At 37.5% G+C, this 22,127-nt stretch overlaps 1 protein-coding gene across 1 annotated transcript; it reads left to right on the top strand.

The window, feature by feature from the left end:
• Window positions 1-98: 98 nt before the first annotated feature.
• Window positions 99-11,122, top strand: KCNJ2 (potassium voltage-gated channel subfamily J member 2). The gene is made up of 2 exons (XM_027873281.1): window positions 99-257; window positions 5,760-11,122. Exon 2 carries the CDS (start codon window positions 5,975-5,977, stop codon window positions 7,256-7,258), a length of 1,284 nt encoding a protein of 427 aa, XP_027729082.1. The 5' UTR covers window positions 99-257; window positions 5,760-5,974; the 3' UTR covers window positions 7,259-11,122.
• Window positions 11,123-22,127: the final 11,005 nt, after the last annotated feature.

The raw sequence follows: 22,127 nt of genomic DNA, 5'->3' as shown, positions 1-22,127 counted from the left end.
GGGCATAAGCTTGGTGGGGCGGGGCCAACCCAGGCCGGTATCACATGGAAAGCCTCAAAAGAGCTGAGTATATTGCAGAGCCCATAAGAACCCCGGGCCAGTGTAGCAGCAGCCGTCACCTCCGCTAGCAGACTGTGCCTTTGAGAATTTGGGATTGCATTTTGCTCACTCGCTTTTAAAAAAAAACCACTGGATCTTACATGCCTCTCCTTTCCCCACTTCCACTCTATGTCCCCATGCTCCTGAGCCAGCAACAGGTAAGGGCTGCTGTCTATTTTCTTCCTCTCTTCCCTCTTGCAGTATGTCTGTCCTGGGGGAGCAGATCTGAGCAGTCCCCCTATTCTTCTTTTCTCAGCCCCTCTGCTAACAGAGGTCCGCAACTGTCATTCCAGCGTGGTGCTCCCCCACGCGCCGGAATCCCATATCATGCCTGTAATGCCTGTAGTTTGTGTGTGCCCAGGAACATCCCCAGAGCTAAAAATACAGACATGCTTGGAACAGTTGAGTAATAAAAACAGATTTCTCTGCAGCATCTGTTTGTGCTCATAACTTCCACTGCACCAGCTGTAGAGAGATACCGAGTTGGGAGCAGGGGGTGAGTGTGTGTGTGTGTGTGTGTGTGTGTCCTCTCTAAAGAAGAGGGGGACCAGGGAATTGATCCCAAACCTAAATAGTTCTATCGTTCAATCTCTGGCGTGTCATTTATTTATTTATTTTCCTAGTAGTTTCTAGCGTAGTTTAGAGAAGGCTCTCAGTAGAGTGAGCTTTCCAAAGTTGCTTTGGTGGATGGGTAGGTAAGTGGGAGCCTAGCTTTCGTTGAACTTCAACCTGAAAAAAGCCCATTAAACTTTCCTCTATCACAAATTGCCTTTCAGTCTCCTATGCAATGTAAACTATTCTTATTAATATCGATAATGCATCGTTTGGCAGCAGTGTAGAATCAGGGAAGGACATTGTGGTGGAATGACTGTTCTGAGGAAAGATTGCATCATAACACTGGTTTATCATGACAATTTAAAAAAAAAAGGAGAAATAGGAAATAGCAGGCTTTTTATGGTTGCCCATTTCAGTAGTGTGTTAACCAGTTTATCTCTGGCTGAAAATTTACACGGATTTCCAGAAAACTCAATTTACCTGTTGTGTAAATGATGAGGCTAGCCGAGTGTTATCTGAAAACCTTTTTTGCTTATGCAAAGGATGCGTGTCTCTTGCATCCTTTATTATTATTTTTTCTTCCACATCTCTAATCAACAGGCTGTCAGGCTTCCTCTAGCTAACTATTGTGTTATGCATTCTGTATCTTACCTTTGTACTTGTTTGCTTTTCCATCCTAACTGCCAACATTTCAACATCACCCCCTCCACATTCCCATGAGTATTTAATTTATTTTACCATCATCTAGAAAAATTGATGCTTCAAAGAAGCAAGGTGTTATTCCAGAGCTAGGCGGATTTATGTTGGGGGGGGGAGGGTGGTGAAAGGAGGTGATGCATTTTCCCTAGCTTCATTTTATTTTTTTTATACTACATTGGCTTTTCTTCCTTCCTTCCTTCCTTTTTTTTTTGTCCAAGTTGGTGTCCATCAAGAGTCTATTCTGAACATTCCTTAAGATGTATTTTTATTTTGAAAAAGTTTTAAGCTTGTCTAGAAGCACAGGTCATATATAAAGCTGATGAGCAACTTTTAAACAATAAGACTGGCTGAAGTTCATCATACCTTTACCTGGGCTGATTATTTAATGTTTTAAATATTTTAACAAAGTGGATATTTTAATCTTAACTGGGTATATCGGTTTCATTCCATGGGCTTGTGTTGGCTACATATACATCTCAGTATGTCAGAATTGTTCAGATAATTTTCAAATTGAGAAATGCCTACCCAGGATTTCCTCCTCTTCCCCTTCCTCCTCCTCCTCCTCCTCCTCCTCTTCTCCTGTTTACAGAGCTCTGAAGAGGTTGCCTTGCTAGCACTTGTGCTCACATAGCAACATGTGCCCTGAGCATACTCAGGGCTGGTCTATATGGCGTCAGCTGGGGAATATCTGCTCTAAACGCTCATTAGCAGCTCTCCTTCACAGCCCAGTAGACTTATCTTTCCCTCCTTTGAATGAGAAATTCTTGCATACTGTATTTCTGACTTTTTCACTGAGAATCATTACCATGTGAGGAAAATCAGTGGGTCCTCTGAAATGTCTTTTTTTATTCTGATAAAATGATACACTACCATCTCCAGTTTTTATAATGGGGGGATTATTCTGAAATTCTTTTATTTGCCTCTTCTTCTCTGTTTCACCCTCCACAGACTTCATATGTCTCATCTCCATATCTACCTAAAATTAAAATGTAGAGAATTTTTTTCCTGTCCCTTACACTTAATTTTGTCTCAAGCCTATAAATAGACTTGACGTGAACAATGCCACATGTAGTCTCTCAGTTTCCCAGTGCAGCTTTCTGCTTTGGTTATTATGGACTGGGATAAAATGATGGGCTGATGCTAGAATCCCAGAAACCTCTTTGACAGGAAAAAGATTTTATGGTTTGAGTGTTCATTAGAGTAATGATGCCATTGAGTTCTAGAGGTCAAGGAGATCAATGGGCTTTCTGTGTGCTCACCTCATCTCACCTCACATCCCTTCTCTTTTTTTCCCCCAGAAGTTCATTTAAATTTGTGCCTGATTATTCATGGTTATTAAGCTTTATCTCATGAAGTTTTTCATCAGCTGCATGTTCCCTGTTAGATCTTGTTTTGGGTGTTCTGGTCACTCCATAATACCCAGGCACACTGGCAGGCACGTCAGTCTCTACAGTGAAATATGAAGACAGTTATCATATCAAACTCTGACATATGTCCTAGAGTATCATTATATAATCAATTCCAAGAAGCCATCTATATCTACATACATGACTGAAGCTTAGGAACATCTTCTTTAGGTGTTGAAGGATATAATTTCCCAGACTAAGTGTTTTTATTTTGTTTTGTTTTTTGCTTCCACGTCTGAAACATATGAAGTTGTAACATTTTTAATGGGTGCTTTGCATATGGAACAAATTCTACCAGTGGAAATAGAACAATAATAGTCACTCAGTGCAAGCTCTTTTCAAGGGTCTAAATACAGAAAGCTATTCATAGGAAGCGGGTATTGTGTGCTTTGAGGAATTCAAACAAATGTCCCAGGGTTAAGCTTTCTGGAGAGTCCCATGTCAGTCAGTGTATTTCCTATGGTTGGTTGGGGAAGGGCAGGAGAGGGTGTATGGGGAAGGGTTAACCTGGAAATAGTACAGGAGCAAGGAAATAAACTAAGGAGGCTATCTGGTCATGTTACATATTTCTCTTTCTGAAGTTCCGTATGTCTCTCTTGATGCACTTTTGAGCCAGCCACGTAACTTGGAAATTACTGTGGAAAAACATTCCCTTGCTGTAAAGGATTCTATACCCTCAGGAATGGGGGAATGTATTCTTTTGTCCAAAGAGAAAACTTCACCCAGAAGTAGACAAAATATTGAAGCAGGTGGAAGGCTAGTAGTACAAATGCAAATCCTTTTCATAAAGTAACTTGAAGCCCCACTCAAATTGGGCATCATTTAGGTGTCAAAAGCTGCCAAAAAATGTAACACGCATCGGAATTTTCACAGATGACTAATCTCAGGAAATATGTGTTAGGGCACATTCTTGCATAATAATTTGGGAGAAGGAACAGGGGAGACAGAAAAGTATAATAAAGCATGTATGTGTGTATTTAGGGGAAAGAGAACCTTGTCTTTGTTTTTAAAATGAATGCAAAAAATAGTAACAAAAATAAGGACTTACTTGTGTGAAGTGTGATCTAAGCAGTTAAAGTAGTATCTTAGATATTAGCAGGTAGCATTGTGTGTAGTTTGGGGAATTTTTTAAAAAAGTCTGGGTCCTCTCATCAGAAGATCGATGCATTTGTGTTCAGGACAATGGACTTTTATTTTAGCATTTTAAGGTTTGCAAAATGCCTTAATGTACTCTATCCCATGCACCAGACTACTTAAAGTATAAAAGACTAATTTGACTCTAAAATCAAACAAAATAAATACCCCAGCCAATCTATTTCTGACACCAAATCAAGTTAATAGGCTTGGTCCAGTGATTCTGAAAAGGAAAATATCTTGGACTATGAGGTTTCAGGTAATTTATCAAAGGGAAATAGGTGACATGTAGTTGAGATGAAACATGGAAGTAAGTTGCTTTTATCTAGGGGAGAATAACATAAAAGGTAGAAGCTGTTTGATTATAATATTAAATAAAGCTGAGTGGCTTCTCCATAGGAACAAATAGCGAACAACAGCACTTTAGGAGAAAGAATCATTAATGATCTACCACGGCTAACTTTTTTTCTGGTGGGAGAACACCAAGTTGGAGCAACACGAAATGAGTTCAGCTATCAGTTCATGCTCCAGCACCACAGTGTTGAACTCCAAGCTTTTTGTTGCAAATGTCAGCTCCATCTCAGGAGAAACTCAAAACTCCTATTGCTAGGCAACAGAATCACTCCTTATCCCCTAGAGCAAATTGCCTTTCAGTCAGAATCAGTTGTACCATAGAACTCTTATCTGGCCTTTCTGTATGTTGGTTGTTTATTGAGTGATCTAGCAAGCCTAAACTGCTATTGAAAAAAATGACATCTAGTGAGATGAAGTGGATAGAAGGCTAGCTTCCAAGTCAGGCATATCTGTCTATCTTTGATACATATTGGCTTTGTGACCTTGGGCAAGTCATTTAACCTCTTAATACCTCTAGGCAGCACTTTAAGAATCTAAGTTACAGAAAAGGTGCTTACCTGCATTGTTAGGGGGAGTTTCCTCTCAGAGGAGGAGCCCTTTAGGCAAATTAAATCACAGGTCTAGCCCCTATCACTATCATCAGTTTTGTTTGCCCATTTATACAAAATGAACTCTTGTTTTTAAGTTCAGCTAGATGGTAACTGATCTTTTTTTTTTTTATTCCCATATTAGATCCACAATTCCATTGTTACTCTAGGCACTGAAGTCTAAAGTGGAGAGGGTCCTGGCCTTAAACTCAGGGAGACCTGGGTTCACTTCCTGCTAAGAATATTTGTTAACTGTGTCATCCTATGAAAGTCACTAACCTCTATTAACCTCAGTTTCCTCATTAAGAGGAGGATTATAATAACTACCTCATTATCAGCCTTATTATGGGAATCAAATGTGATGATGTATGTAAAGCAATTTACAATTTACAAAGTGCTATGTAAACATCAATGACTACCACTACTAATATTTTGTACACATACGATGTTACCTAAATATTTTTTAGTTGTTTCTTTTTAATGAACTTTTAGCCTCACATCAACCTTCTCAGGTTGGCAAGTGGAATAAATTAGAATACTACACCAAGGGAGGGAGCAAAAAGGGTAAAATGAGGCATAGCAATGGGAAATTGCTTACTCAAGATCATTGACTGTGCCAGGAGTCTGAAGTTGTAATTAGATGACCCTGTAACTAATCACTAGTCCATGTTTACAGTTTCATGCATCAAAATCTACTAAGGCATGAGAGAGATAATCAGAGGGACCAAATATTAGGGGACAAAAGAGGGGGGAGGACATGACAAATTTGTATTACATCCTAAGGTAACTTCATTATTTTATGTTAAAACTTTTCAGGAAATATAAAAACAACTGATCTTTGACAGGAGCTACAGTTGACAAGATTATGCATAGTTCTTTATTTTCTAATTCACAATATCTTTTTTTTTTTTTTTTTTTTTTGCAGAGCATATTCTCCAGATGCCAGATAAGTTGCTAAGGTAACATCTGCATGTCAGTAGACAATCCTTGGTAGACCCAAGGCACCTGGAGACTCCCATCTCTACCAATTTTTTTTCTGTGTGTGTTCTTCCTTAGCATTCAAAACTGTTTCTCCAAAGGGTTCTGCAGAAACTCAGACTGTTTTCTAAAGCAGAATCACTTCAGTCCACAGCAGAAGCGATGGGCAGTGTACGAACCAACCGCTATAGCATTGTCTCTTCAGAAGAAGATGGCATGAAATTGGCCACCATGGCAGTTGCAAATGGCTTTGGAAATGGGAAGAGTAAGGTCCATACTCGACAGCAGTGCCGGAGCCGCTTTGTCAAGAAAGATGGTCACTGCAATGTCCAGTTCATCAATGTGGGTGAGAAGGGACAGAGGTACCTGGCAGACATCTTTACCACATGTGTGGACATACGTTGGCGGTGGATGCTGGTCATCTTCTGTCTGGCTTTTGTTCTCTCGTGGCTGTTCTTTGGCTGTGTGTTTTGGTTGATAGCACTACTTCATGGGGACTTGGATGCACCTGATAACAACAAAGCATGTGTATCTCAGGTCAGCAGTTTTACTGCTGCCTTTCTTTTTTCCATTGAAACTCAGACAACAATAGGCTACGGCTTCAGGTGTGTCACTGATGAATGCCCCATTGCGGTTTTCATGGTAGTGTTCCAGTCCATCGTGGGTTGCATCATTGATGCATTTATCATTGGTGCAGTCATGGCTAAGATGGCAAAGCCAAAAAAGAGGAATGAGACTCTTGTCTTCAGCCACAATGCTGTGGTCGCCATGAGGGATGGAAAACTGTGCTTAATGTGGCGAGTAGGGAACCTCCGGAAAAGCCATTTGGTGGAAGCTCACGTACGAGCACAGCTCCTCAAATCCAGAATTACGTCTGAAGGAGAATACATCCCACTCGATCAAATAGACATCAATGTGGGCTTTGACAGTGGAATCGACCGTATATTTCTAGTCTCTCCAATTACAATAGTCCATGAAATAGATGAAGACAGTCCTCTATATGACTTGAATAAACAGGACATGGACAATGCAGACTTTGAAATCGTTGTAATACTAGAAGGGATGGTAGAAGCCACTGCTATGACAACGCAATGTCGTAGCTCTTATTTGGCAAATGAAATACTCTGGGGTCACCGCTATGAGCCTGTCCTCTTTGAGGAGAAACACTACTACAAAGTGGACTATTCCAGATTTCACAAAACATACGAAGTGCCCAACACACCTCTTTGCAGTGCCAGAGACTTAGCAGAAAAGAAATATATCCTCTCAAATGCTAATTCCTTTTGCTATGAGAATGAGGTTGCACTCACGAGCAAAGAGGAAGATGACAGTGAAAATGGTGTGCCTGAGAGCACTAGCACAGACACACCCCCTGACATAGACCATCACAACCAAGCTGGGGTGCCCCTAGAGCCCAGACCACTAAGGCGAGAATCAGAGATATGACTAACTGGCTTCTCTTTCAGGACGTGACTTTAAAACACAGTCTGTTGTTGGTCAAAGGCACATTAGGCTGAAACTTGGCCCAAACAGTTTGCAGATGACGGTACTGGTGAAGAGATATATCAAGGCAAGCAGCCGCAGGGGATGGAGGCTTGTTATAAGGGTTTCAAAGGGAAGATTGGAGAGTTGGAGCATTAATATAAAGCACTAACATGTCTACGCATGATCAGATGGCACATATATGTTGTAGAATAAATTATTATTTTTGAGATAAAACTTGAACTTGCAGGCAAGTGTTGGTAGGGTTTGCAACTTTTCCAGAATACTTCTCTAGGGAACAAGAATGTTTTTAATGGCATAACAAAGGCAAGACTCTGCCTTAATTTTTTGGAAAAAAAAAGCTGCTGCTAACTACATGAACAAAAATTATATTTTTGTTGTAGTGTAGTTTTTATTCTGTGTAATTTAAAAATCAGTGTTGGAACTTTGGTGAAAGCTCACGATACTCTTAAGTGGCAAATACTTGGCTAGCAGATGCCAAACCAAGAGCCGGAACTTTTGAGGCCAGTAGTTTTTTTCTCTAGAATGGATTTTTCTCTCCCTGGTTACATAAGGGGCATTATGTAACGCAAGCCAAACGGTAGCTTCCAAGGATCTCTTCTCCATGATTTTTAATGAGTTATCTCAAATTGTAAGTTAAACTACCTAAAACAATACCAAAGATAATGCATAATTTTGCACAGTTGAGCTTACTTTCAAAAGGAAAACTAAAAGTCAACAACAATAACAACAAAAAACAGGCTGCTTAGGAAAAACAAAGCAGGAACTTAACATCTTGAGCCTCAGTGGACTGGAACTGCCCCATCATTTTGCACCTTATTCAGAAGACAGAGCATGAGACATAGAGCCTAGGAAAGTGCAACATTTCCCCCCTTAATGCAACTCTGTTATTTTTAGGGGAGAAGGAAAAAGGAAGTGAAATTTCAAAAGATACACGGAGGGGAAAAACATGACACAAACCAACATCTGTTCTCTGCTTGCTAGGTAACATCAAGCAAGGCTGCTTCAGAAGGTCAAGTGGGTTGTTTTGTTTTAGGTTGGGGTTATTTTGCACATTCCGAAACTGCTTCTAAGAGGTAGTGTCCTGGCCTAGCTGAGTCTGCATTCTGAAAACTGAGCCATCCAGCAGGAAAAAGAGGCTGTGACTGAACCCCCTTGACTGTCATTCCAGTTCCAGTTACGCTCAAGCCAGGCTCAGACAAGGCACTGAGCTGCACCCTGAGGGTCACTCTCTCTTCCTAAGGGCATCTGGGAAGGGCTGTACATGTCACACAGAACTGTAAATGACAGGAAGGTAAAGCAGGGGAGGGAGTGGACGTGCCACTCTGATGCAGCAACAGGAAGAAGAGGGGAAAGGTTGTTTTATTTATTATTATTATTATTATTGTTATTATTATTATTTTTGGCCAAGGGAAGAGTGACAAAATGTAATGATTTTCTAGGGTCAAAAGAAAAAAAAAACATTTAAACAATAAGCAAAATAAGGAGTGAAGGGGATAATTCTGTCAAAGAGTTGTTTTCTCCTTCATTTTTGCATACTCAGTTGAGTGCACACTCAGTGTTGGTCATTGTCTCCCATGGAGCCCTAAAGCATATATACATATATATTTTTAAATGATATGCTGGTTTCTCTGAAGGCTATTCTTTTGCCTTACTTGCTTTAAAACCTCCTGCCATACTAGCTCCATAAAGAGACTTAGATGTTGCTTAGAAATCCCTCATCTGAGTCCTGTGGTTACTGACTCCCCCTACCCCACCAACCCCATCTTAATCTAAGTCTCCAAGTCAGCTCTTATGGTATTAGATCACTGTATGCCATTAAAAAACAGCTTGTTCTGATGTCATAGTTTTTGTAAATGGACATCTGTGATGATCTCTGATTGCTGAACATCCCTACCTGAAGGAAATGCCTGCGGCAGCCTGTGGCATCTGCCACCTCCATAGTTCTGAAACTGGGGAAATAGTTGCATTGGAAGAGCAAATTTGGATAAGAAAGAGGATGGAAGATACTGCAGAGGGAGGTATAGGGAGGAGAGGCTTTTAAAAAGGAGACGGAGATCAGTAGGGCTTAGGAATTGAGGGCACAAGGAAAGAACAGAAAAATGATGGTCCTTGACAATGAAGGCAAATGATTGCTTTAAGTGCTGCTATATATGGGAATGTCCTTGCAAAGTATGACAGCAATCAAACCAAAGAGTATTCAGTGACATGTAAAACAAATGAAGACACCTTTGAGAAGTGGATGGGCTCAGTGGAGGTTATTTTCTCCCTTTCCCACCCAAATACACAGAGCCACCACTTAGGAGATTTGAGATGAGTGAACGGGGTAGGGGTGGGAGGAGTAAGGACTGAGGGTGGCATATTTAACTATTTCTAAAAGAAAAACAAATTAAAATTTCTGCTGCACAGGTTTGGGGTTTCCTTTTTTCACAAAAAAATTTTTTTGCAGAAAATACATTTTTAAAGTGTACATTTTATACAGTTTATCAGATATTTTCATATTTAAAGCCAAATGTAAATAGATGTCTATAAAGAAAAAAATGCCATAGGAAGTATAAATTTCAGTGCAACAAATTTTGTTAGCTAGTACCTGTATGCTGCTGGTTAGCATGGTTTTAGCAAATATTCCAAAACCTTATAGGGCTCTTAATGCTATGGGCTTCTGTTATTTATTTAAGCATGGACTTTTAATTTGAAAATATTTTCTAGTTACAGGCATTTTAAACAAGCTTTCAGATGGCTAATTTGTCAACAATGGAGACTTAGACAATGCACTGCTCTCCTTGCTGTATTTGTTTTCCTTTCCTTTTTTTTTCTTTGCTTTGAACCCTTTGTACTTACTGATTGGATGTTAGATGTTTCCTTACAGAACTTGCAAATCTGACACTTGGGTGCAGGTGGGAGCCACTGTGAAAGTGACAAATATAAATCTTCGAGCCTTCCCGGTTCCTTAAGTGTGGCTTCTCTATTTGCAAGCACAACTACCGTTGGCCTTACTTAGAATTGTTCCTCCTTATACTGCTTTCACCCCTTTCAAAGATGGTATGGTTCAGAGACTTAGATGGGAATTTTTTTTCCCCTGGGTTTCTTGTTATATATTTATATTTTTGTTAATGGGGGAAGAGAAGACTCAGACATAATGACTATATTTTGCTAAGTGAGACAAGAAGTTTTCTATCCTTCAAAGAGAATACTTGAATGAGACATTTTAACAATGTCATAAAAATAACACTGCAGCCATTTCCAAATTCTGGTTATTTTTTCCTCCTTATCTCATCCTTGGTTATTATTCACTACCACCACCACCACCACCTCCACCACCTCCACCACCTCCACCTCCTCCTCCTTCTCTTCATCTGATTAGAAAGTACTAATGCTTGTTTTGCTTAATTTGATCTATTCACTTCCTGCAATTTATCAGATTAATTCCCTTAATCACCCCCCCTCCCCCTACTAAAGAAAGACAGGATCTGCTGAGTTTTCTTGGATTAAGTTCTGGTTTTCATTAGAAAGGGAAATTAGATGGTTGAAATTAGAACGTAAAAAACAGAAATTCTATATTGTAGAATCTTTCAGGCCCTCACTGGTTGTTCTCTTATTAAAGATAAAGAGTGTTACATGATGCCCACCATTCCTTTACCAACTAGATCTGTTTTCCTATAACTGGCTTTCAGCTCTGGCAAGATGAACAATCTAGGCATTTGACAATCGTTGTACATTACTATGTTCCTGTTTGCCATCTTTTTTTTTTTTTTGTATCAAAGTCTTCCTATTGTACTGCACAAATCATGGATTGTACATATTTTTATATATTATGTCTTATTTTATTATTTCTAAATAAAAATCCAAAATATTAAAAAAAAAACTTATCTTAAGGATTTTTGCACTTCCTTTAAAAACAAAACAAAACAAAACAAAACACACCACTAATGAATGGACAATAACTAGGACACAATGCAAAATCTACCACATAATGGGACATAATCCCTGAAGCCTGGAATGAATGGGTGAATTGAAATGTAAAGAAGAGGCAGGTGCAGCACAATAGCAAATTAGCCTAATCGAATGTAAAAGGAGGTCTTTACCTTCCTCATAGTCTAGTGCCAAAAAAATAAAACTAAAGAACATTGCTCAGGTGATGTGGGCAGGAGGGTGGTATTTTGCATACAAGGCTGAAAAGAGCTTGGAAGGATTTTGGAAGCCTTTACAGCAAGGTACTTTTTTTTCCCTTTCTAAGTATTCTATTTTTAGGAGAAGCATCATTTTTGTGAACAGAGAGCTAGTCTCAGAGCCAAGGAGACCTCGGATACAGTTCTTCCTCTGATACATACTGGCTTTATGACCCTGGGAAAGTTAATGCACCAGAAAAACTCCTCCAAAAGGTAAGATTTGAGCTGAGTCTTCTAAAAATCCGGGGAAGCCCAGAGGCAGAAGTGAATGGGGGATGGGGGTGGCTCAACCTATTCTCTCTCCCTAAGCATTCTATTATATTTTCCATATGGCTTTGAAGGAAAGGAAGTCTGCTTTTTCTTGATTTTCCCTTGTCTGGTCACTTGATTTTTCAGGACCATGTGTCTCAAAAACCATTTTACAGTGGGACTAGTATCCAAACATTTGTCAATCAATTAGCATTTACCTGACACTGTGCTAAATTCTGGGGAAACAAAGAAAGGCATAAAAAAAAGCCAACAACAAAACAGAACAAAAAACAGTCCCTGCTCTCAAGAAGATTCCTCTCTAATGGTGGGGGCGGGGCATGGAAACAACTATGTACTGTACAAGCACGACACAGACGGGATGAATGAGGGGGCAGTTTCAGAGGCAAGGAACAAGGATTACAAAAGACCAGGAAGCACAATTTTTTTCTGAGAATTGAAGGAAACCAGGAGGCCCAGAGGAGGAGAGATAGTGTTCGAGGCAAGGGAGAAAGTCAGCATAAATGCTCAGACTCCAGAGAGGGAGGGTCCTGGGGGGGGGGAGGGGGTGGAACAGCAAGGAGGCCAGTGTCACTGATTATATATGACAGAGTAAATGGAGGGGAGTAACATTTAAGAAGACTGGAAGGATAGGAAAAGGTCAGGATATGACAGATTTTGAAAGTCAAACAGAGGATTGCATATTTGATCCTGCAGGTAATGAGACAAATCTAATCCCAATTTGTGATACAATAATTTTAGGTTTAAAACTCCCAACTCATTGACAAAATCCTCACCTCCTGCTGGTTCTTTGTTGTTCTATCAAGATGTACAGCTGTCTTACAAATCACAGTCTTTGAGAGCTGATACTTAAGAGAAATACTATGATCTGCCCAGGATCACAATATGTGTCAGAGATAGAACCTGGACCTAGGTCTTCTGATTCTGGTAGGAATGTTTTTCTAATCACTTCCACAGCTTAGGGTATATTTAGAAAGTCCCCTATTTGACCCTGAACTCATTGAAATAAAAGTGCCAGTGAAGCTTTTGTACCAAGTGCCCTGTGGGGAGTGTTCTCACATAATCAAGGATCGATAATAGAATTCACTATCCACATTAACACAAAACACCAGGTCCAGCAGCTTGGCATAGGAATGACTCATAGGGATTGGGCCTGTGATTTTGTTGCTATGGTTTCCCCAAGGTGAGGAAACACCATCCAGCAGTACAGGTCAACATTCTCTCTGCAATTTGTGGCATTAGAGAATTGTCCAGATCCCCAAAAGGATAAGTGACTTGTCCAGGATCATACAGCCAGTCTGTATGAGAGATAGGACTTGAACTCTTATCTTCCTTTGACGAAGACCAGGTCTCAATCTACTTCCCCATGCTGCCTCAAATAACTAGACACAGACTTGTTAAAACATGCTGTTTACAAACAAAGCATCTGTTTTTATTTTAGGCAGGCATGTACATATCCCAAAGGCAACCCTCTGACAGCCCCTTAGCCCTTGGCAACAGAGATATCAGATGACAAACATTACCTCTGAAAGAAAAAGATCTGGGTGTTGGACAAAGTATAACATGCAGGCTAGGTGTTTTCTCCTGTTTGGTCAGGCACTCCTGAATGTCTGCATGGTCAACAAAGCCTTATTGCCTTGTCCTGCCTTCCTCTTCATCTCCCCTGTACAAACTTTTCCAAGGTTGGCTGAAAGTTTCAGCAGGCATCTCTTGGAAACATTCAGTCCTGTTGGCAGCCAAATAAGACCTCCCAGGGGTTGCCATAGAAACCAGCAGAAACGCCAATGTCTGTAAAATCTTTAATTTCATCTGAGCAACTTTATTGAAGAACAAGAACAAAAAAGAGAGGTGTCCAAAGAGGAAATTATCTAAAGATCTGTGTGTCAAATTGTAAATTGCTCTTCTAAATAAAGTATGTGAGTGCTTTTGCCTCTTACAATCTTGTGGGATAAATGTTGTAGTTCTATCTGAAAGAGACCTCCGAGGCCATGTAATCCAACTCCCTCCTTTTTCAGATGAGAAAACAGAGGACAAGTGAGGTTAAATGACTTGCCAGGGTCACATAGATAGTGTTATAGGAGGAATTTGAAGCCAGGTTTTCTGATTCCAGGGCCAGTGCCGTTTTCACCATCCCTCACTGCCTCCTAACACTTTAGCACCTCTATGATTCAAACTACAAACTTGAGACTTTCTTAAGAGACCTCTCAGTTCGGACCCTGACCTGTTACTCAATTTCACTGAGTGTTGTTGCAAAGGGAAGTACTTTGTAAAATTCCAAGCACCATATAAATGTGAGTTATTGCTGATAGTGTTTATCATTGAGTCCTGTTCAGGCTCACCTTTCTAATCTCATCTTGGCTTTAGTGGGAAGTATTTGGTTGCAAGTTAAATGACTATGTATCTAGCTACATGGGTTCATTGTGAGCTGCTGAAATTGCCATCTTTAAGCATTGGATGCTCCAAAACCTTCTGTGAGTTTACAGTGATTCTGTAAGATAATTATGGGGCAGGAAAATGCCCCAAAAAGCAATTAGAAGAGGAATCCAGCAAAGTATTTTTTGCTCTGCTATTTAAATCTCTACATAAATCAAGGGGTGGAGGGGGTAAAAGGGTGGAGAGATACAAAATACTTCAATAATGACACTTTGCACCTGGAGTGAAATGTTTCAGCTTTGCCAAAGCCTTGTTATGCTGGCCATATTTAAGATGATGAACAGTTCTTATCATTCCCTAAAGTAGCTATCAAGTTAGGTTAGTTTCTGCCAAAAGAACAATTTACTTTTTCTTAGGATTTAGTGGCAGAATACATGATGGAACAGAGGGCAGAATGACAGCATGATGTGAGAGATGGGCTGTGCAGTGAAATCAAAGTTTGATTTGGTATCAGAGAACTTGAATTTGTATGCTGGCTCTGCCACCAACTAGCTGTGTGACAGTAGGTAAGTTAATTCCCTTCTCTGGGACTCGTTTTCCATTTTCCATTGTAAAGTGGCAGAGTGGTAGATTGATCAGAGGTTCTGAACCTAGAATCTGTTAACATTTTAATACATATTTTGAAAGTTATATTTCAATGTGATTGATTTCCTTCAAAATCTCACATGCTGCAAGAATTTAAAAACATTATTCTGAAAAGATATCCATAAACTTTACCACTTACCAAACGGAATCCACAGCGCAAAAAAAGTTTAAACAATCCCAAACTAGATTATCTTGAAGGTCCCTTCTGGATCTAAATCAATGATCCTGTAATGATTCTATACTTGACTTTTAAGATTCTTCATGGTGATTTCCATGAGGTAGGTACAGGATTAATTTACATAGGGAAATACAAAAGCACAAGGTAAACCTTATGGACAGGAATTTTATTCTGAGACTCTTCCATGTGGGCTTTTACAGACGAAAATTTGTTTTTCCTTCATTGTCTCCTGTTGGGTCACTTGATTTTGAGTACCATGTGTCTCAAAAACATTTTTACATTGGATTTGACATCCTGTTTTTATATTGATTAGTAATATTCTGGTAGGAGAGAAATTTAATTCTTAAATGAATAAAGTACCTAAAGATCTTTCTGTACTTTAAGAACTGACAGCCTGGAGTTCCAGAATGTTATAGCATTGGAGGGTTCATGTTCAAGTCTATTAATAACCTGACATGTCATGACACTCAAGTATCCAGTCAAACTTGTCCTTATAGAATAGAAATACTGATCTTTGGAAATATCCAATGTAGGAAATCGATTATTTTAAGAGTATATGTTCTATAGACAGCTCTTTGTGTCTAGCAGGATATAATAAAGCAAAGGAATGTCCTCAAACTATATCTTATAAAAACTAGGCCAGAAGTACTGGATACATAGGCATATAGCGAAATCTTTCTTAAAATAAATGCCATATAAACAAAACAAGTTTATCCAAAGGGATTTCATAGACTCAGTGACTTACACATATAAAAAAAATGATGAATAAACATGCCGAAGAACTTATAGTATCCTCAAAGATTCCTTGTGGTGTGAGAAATAGAAATTATTCTGCCTTAATTAAACTGACACAATCAGTTAAAATTCTGGGTTCCTAGTGGAAAGATTTAAAAACCTTCCCACTGAGACAGATAGACAGACACAGGCACGCACACACACTACACAGACACGGACAGACAGACAGAACACACACACATACACACACACACACACACACACACACATATACACACTTTGACTAACTTAGGCAATGAGACTGAATTAGTTCTCCTAAAGCAAGGCTGACTACAAGGTTCTGACTCTTATAGAACCAGGAGTGAATTTCTGCTACTGTTGACTTAAGCTCCCATTCTAGTATGTTTTTCCCCAATGTCAGATGCCAGTGATGAACACACTGGTTCAATTTACCCAAATAACATCAATTAGCTTTTGCAAAGGGATATTTACTGCAAAGATATAGAAAAAAAAACCAGACATTCCAAATATTTTATCCCAATTTTTGGGTGCATATCCTCACAGTTGGGGTTTGTAAGAAGGGTATACAATTGAGGAGAAAGAGGCAAGAGGAGCAGGAATCACATTAATCTCATTCTTATCTCAACCAGACAAAAGAAGGTTGAACAAATCTTTTTTTGTGTGTCACATAAACACAGTTTCATATAGAAATACATCAAACACAACTGGAAAATAGTGATAAGGAGAAAGGAGAGGGAGAATAAAGTTTCAGAATGAAAAATTACAAGCAAAACAATCTTCATCTTTGGAGGTCAGAACATAAATAAGAGATTAAAACTAAAGAAAATAAAGGAAAAGTTCAATGATTAGGATTTCAGGTGACAAGAAGAGAAGAGTCAATGAAGTTAATGCAGATCACTTCAAGTAGTATTGAACATGTCTTTCCTTTTTGCTCTATTCTTATTTGCAAAACGATGATGGAGGTGAGTGGAGGGGAGATGAAAAAGTTTAATAGGACGTGATGGAGAGAAATAGACAAATAATAATAACTGTGATGATTAATGGAATGAATTCACCCATAAAAAGAAGATGGCAGAATGAATTAGAAAGTGGACTCTAACATTATTGTTTAAAAGAAATATACTTGAAACATAAATATTCACATGACTAAAGTAAGGAGTTAAAGACAAATGTATTATGCTTCAGACAAATGCAAAAAAAGGGAGTAAGCAATCATGATCTGAAATAATGAAGCAATATAAATAAACATGATTAAAAGAATTAAGTGGAGAGATTACATTATTCTTAAAAGCATCAGAGATAGTGAAATAACATATTCACTAAATGGTACTTTAAAGGAAAGTTAATTGAATTTCTGGAAAGAGAAAAAGGGAATAAACATTAACATAACACCTACTATTTGCCAGGTACTGTGCTAAGAACTTTTACAAATATTATCTAGTTCATGTTTGAAGTCAGTGGGGAAGGAACCAATAGATGAGAGAAACTGAAGATTAGTCCATTAGTCAATAAGCATTACTAGTGTATTTTAGGAAAAGTACATAGGAAGCTGAGTAAAAGATGTTCACTCTATTCTTGCTAAGCACTGGGTTAGCAAAGGAAGACAAAAAAGATAGCCCTGTCCTCAAGAAACAGATATTGTATTACGGGAGACAACATGCAAATAATTACATATAAATAAGATAATTTCATAGGGAAGACTAGATCACACACAACAGAAAGCTTTCACACCTTTAATATAATGAATGGCAAAATTAATATGTTAAGAGAAGTGACAGCAATGAGCTTCTCTGCAAAACTAGAAAGCGTTAAAGGCAGATAAGGTCCAAAATCATTAGCTGAAGTGTATTTCTCTAATCAATAGTGATTTAGAGCATTTTTTCTTATGACTATAAAGAGCTTTAATTTTTTTTCTCTTCTGAAAATTGCCTATTCATATCCTTTAACCATTTATCAATTAGAGAATGACTTGTATTCTTACAAATTTTACTCAGTTCTCTATGTATTTGAGAAATGAGGCCTTTATTAGAGAAACTTGCTATAAATCCCCCTCCCCACCAGCTTTCTGTTTTTCTTCTAATCTTGGCTGCTTTGGTTTTGTTGGACAAAAACTTTTTAATTTGATATAATTAAAATTATCCATTTTACATCCTGTAATACTCTCTTTTGTTTACTCATAAATTCTTCTCTTATTCATAAATCTGACAAGTAAAATATTCCATGCTCCCCCAATTTGGTTGTGGTATCATTCTTTATGTCTACATCATGTACCATTTTGACATTATTTTGGTATATGGTATGAGATGTTATTCTATATCTGGTTTCTGCCAAACTGCTTTCCAGTTTTCCCAGCATTTTTGGTCAAATAGTGAGTTCTTGTCCTAAAAGCTTAGATCTTTGCATTTATCAAACACTGAATTGATATAGTCATTAGCTAATGTGTATTGTGTACCTAATCTATTCCACTGATCCATCCTTCTATTTCTTAGCCAGTACCAGATTATTTTGTTTATTATTACTTTGTAATACTTCTGAGATCTGGTACTACTAAGCCACCTTCCTTTACATTTTTTTTCATTAATTCCTTTGATATTCTTGACCTTTTGTTCTTCCAGATGAATTGTGTTATGATTTTTTCTAGCTTTGTAAAATAATTTTTGGTAATTTGATTGTTATTGCAGTGAATAAGTAAATTGATTGAGGTAAAATTATAATTTTTAATATATTGTCTCAGCCTATCCATGAGCAATTAATATTTTTCCAATCATTTAGATCTGACTTTATTTGTGAAAAGTGTTTTATAGTTATGTTCACATAGTTCCTGAGTTTTTTTTATATTATTTGTATTCATTTTAAATAAAAATTCTCTTTCTACTTCATGACTTGACTTTGTTGGTAGTATATAGAAATGCTGATGATTTATGTAGGTTTATTTTATATTTCACAACTTTGCTGAAGTTGTTAATTATTTCAACTACTTTTTTAGTTGATTCTCTAGTATTTTTAAGGGTACTATTATCATCTGCAAAGAGTGATAGTTTTATTTCCTCATTGCTTATTCTAATTCCTTCAACTTCTTTTTCTTCTCTTATTGCTATAACTGATTGCTATCCTCTGTAAACTAACATATGATTAGTTCCCAAATAACAAATGCAAACCTACAAAAATTCCTGAAATTTAAACAATTTAATATTACTGGAACCAGAGGGATCAATACAAAAAGAATTGTTTTTCACAACTGCCTGAACACAATGTTGATCCATAAAACATTTGAGAATAATATTTTAATAAATATTGCCATGTACTCACTAAAATCACATGCAATAAAAGTTTTCAAAATAGAGACCTGGTAGAAAAATGAAAACCATGTGGAAACAGGACAAACATATACACATCATCCAGGTCATCCTGTCAGCTGTTTGATTTGCCCTGGAGACATTTTCAGGGAGTTGACAGACAATATGCTTACACACCAACTGTCTTATTCAATAAAAAAAAATCAGTCATTCTATTCATTTGTTTAGTAGTTAGGAGAACATTAACTATGCAAGAGTCATAGCACAGTAGCACCTTGCACTTGAATTATTTCTACTTGAACTACATCAGAAGAAGAATGACCACTACCACCATGAGAACAATTATACAGGCCCCACAACAGTAATAATATAAATTATTATTAATGCTATTAATAATAATAATAATTAATGATCATTAAGAATGTAACAAATAAACTGTAATAGAAACAGAACATTTGTACAGAAAAGAAAAGCCATTGCCCACAATTATTGATATATCATTGCTCTATAAAATTTTAAAATCATTTTTATCACATAATTATAATGAATATTCATATGCTCCAAATAATATGCAATAAAAAACTTTCAAAATATGAATATTCAGAAGAAGAAATCAAAATCATGTGGGAACAGGATAAAGTACATTTCATTTCTTCTGTTCCAAAGATGTTTTCAGGGAAAGAAGAAAGGGGGAAATAAGCAATTATTAAGCTCCTTCTATTTGCCAGGCATTTTGCTAGGTGCTTTATAAATACTAACTCATCTAATCTCACAACAGCTCTGAGAGGTAGGTGTTTCAATTATCCCCATTTTACAGTTGAGGAAATTAAAGCAAACAGAGTTAAGTGACTTGCCTAACGTTACACAACTAGTAAGTGTCTGAAGACAAATTTGAACTTGTATCTTCCTGACTCCAGGCCCAGAACTCTTTCCGTTGGATCACTTGCAGTTCTTGCAATTCTACAGATGATAAGCTTACATTGTGATGTTTTTATTTGATTACAAAAAAGTCAGTCATTTTATCCACATGTACAAACATTAAACTGAAAGAACAATAGCATGATTGCAACTTGTCCCAGAACTTTAGCTTATCACCATGAAAAAAAGTTGAGAAAAAAGAATGCTTGTATTTTTTTTTCACTCTTTAAGGTTCCCAAAGCATTCTCGTTTAGTTAAGTCTCACTACAGTTTCTGGACATATCTATAAAATGTAATTCCTCCCCATCCCTTATTTCTGATCTCCATGCCTTTATTTTCTTTCTTGCATAGGTTCTGTCCCTATGAAAAGTCATATCAGAAGACAACTGTCATAACAAGCGTCAAGAGCTAGTAGGTCAACTTGAAGACATAAGGATCAGGATGATCAGCAAGTGACTATCCCAAGTGAGAAAATCCCAGGATTTTTTTTGTCAAAGCAGAAACTCACCTTCTGCTGAATACCTCTACCAGGTTTTCAGTAAATTTGTCAAATACTCAGAGTTTATTCTATTGATGTTCATGTTCACTCTAACACTGTGTTAGAATCAAGTATTGCTTTTGTCAAAATGCTGAAGAAGAAAAGCATCAAATTGAAGCATGATTTTCCTTTTATATTTGGACATCAAAATATACTCAGGGTAAAGAGGAAAAAGCTTATTTGGGCATGTCACTCCTTTTATCTGTTTCTCCCTATTCTAAGTGGCTATCCTCAGAAGACCCCAAATTCCTTATAATTCTATTCAAAGATTTTTCTGAAACATACATTAAATGTCTATAAAAGATATTTTTCTAGGTGTTAGAGATGCAAAGATGAAAACTGATATAAACCCTATCCTCAAATAACTAGCTATCTAGACAACAAGCATTTATTAAGCTCCTACTATCTGTCAGGGACTATGCTAAGCATTTTCCAAATATTATTCCATTTTTCCTCACAATTACCTTAGGAGGTATGATTCCATTTTATAGAAGAGGTAGATAGGGGATAAATGACTTGAACAGGGTCATATAGTAAGTGTCTTAATCCAGTTCGAAATTCAGAACTTCCTCATTACAAATCTACAGCTCTATCTGCAAAGCTACTTCTCTGCCTCTTCTAGTCTAATTGAGAGTTATAACATGTACACAGCTGTAACAATGAATAAGCACTGTCCATGGAGTCAGGAAGACCAGAATCCAAATCTAGCCTCAGATACTTACTAACTGTGTGACCCTGGACAAGTCATTTAAACTCTCAGAAACCCAATTTCCTCATCTGTAAAATGGGGATAACATAGCACTTACCTCCCAGAGTTGTGAAGATAAAATGAAATAATATTTGGAAAGTATTTTGTAAACCTTGTAAATACTAGCTATTATTAAATAAGCATAATATCAATTAGAATGCACTGGAAGAAAGGAGACCTAGTTAAAGTGCTATGGGAAAGAAGAGATTTATATTCTTCTTGCAGAAGAATTTATAGACATATGTATACTTATGTATAAATATATTCATATATAGTATTATATAATATATTTACTATATAGGTACAAGACTCCAAAAAATGGAGAATAAAAGTACTCAGTGTGCAATATGAAGCAGATATGGGACCGATATATTTTTTTCCTATGCAAAAAATATATGCTTAACACAAAAAATACAAACTCACATTTGACAGAAATAAACTTAACTAAGTGACAATAATTACTGTTATTCTCTCCTGGGAGGTTAATACTTAAATCCAATCAAACATAAAACAGTTCTGCGGATTGTTAAATGGACTTTTTTTAATTTCACCATGGTTCTGCAATATCCAGACAATTCCTGGAGCATGTCTTGTGGCAAAATTGATTTAACTTGGACCTATCCTTTTGTTAGTAGTTGCCTTGGCCAAAAGTGTTGGAGTGATTTCTGGGGATGTCTCCCTTTGCTTCTAGACAGCTCCAATCAAAAGGACCTAGGACCTTTGAACTTTACAGATTCACAAAGTTGCTTCCAAACCTGGACACATCCTTCTTAGGACAGAAACTCATTTACCTATGATTAGGAAAACAAACAATGAAAAACTCCAAAACCAAGCCGAAGATTGCTTAGGCAGGACATGTTGTCTGGAGCTGGAATGAGAACAAGCCACTTTTCTTCTAACCTTTACAAGTAGTGATTTGAAACA

The sequence above is a fragment of the Vombatus ursinus genome, unplaced genomic scaffold (genome assembly GCF_900497805.2).
Source record: "Vombatus ursinus unplaced genomic scaffold, bare-nosed wombat genome assembly UNPS02014801.1, whole genome shotgun sequence".
In the NCBI taxonomy this organism is placed as follows: Eukaryota; Metazoa; Chordata; class Mammalia; order Diprotodontia; family Vombatidae; genus Vombatus; species Vombatus ursinus.
This window is presented reverse-complemented; position numbering and strand designations above follow the sequence as displayed.

Coding starts and splice junctions, on each gene's coding strand:
- KCNJ2 (XM_027873281.1), top strand. CDS start 5,975: ATGGGCAGTGTACGAACCAACCGCTATAGCATTGTCTCTTCAGAAGAA.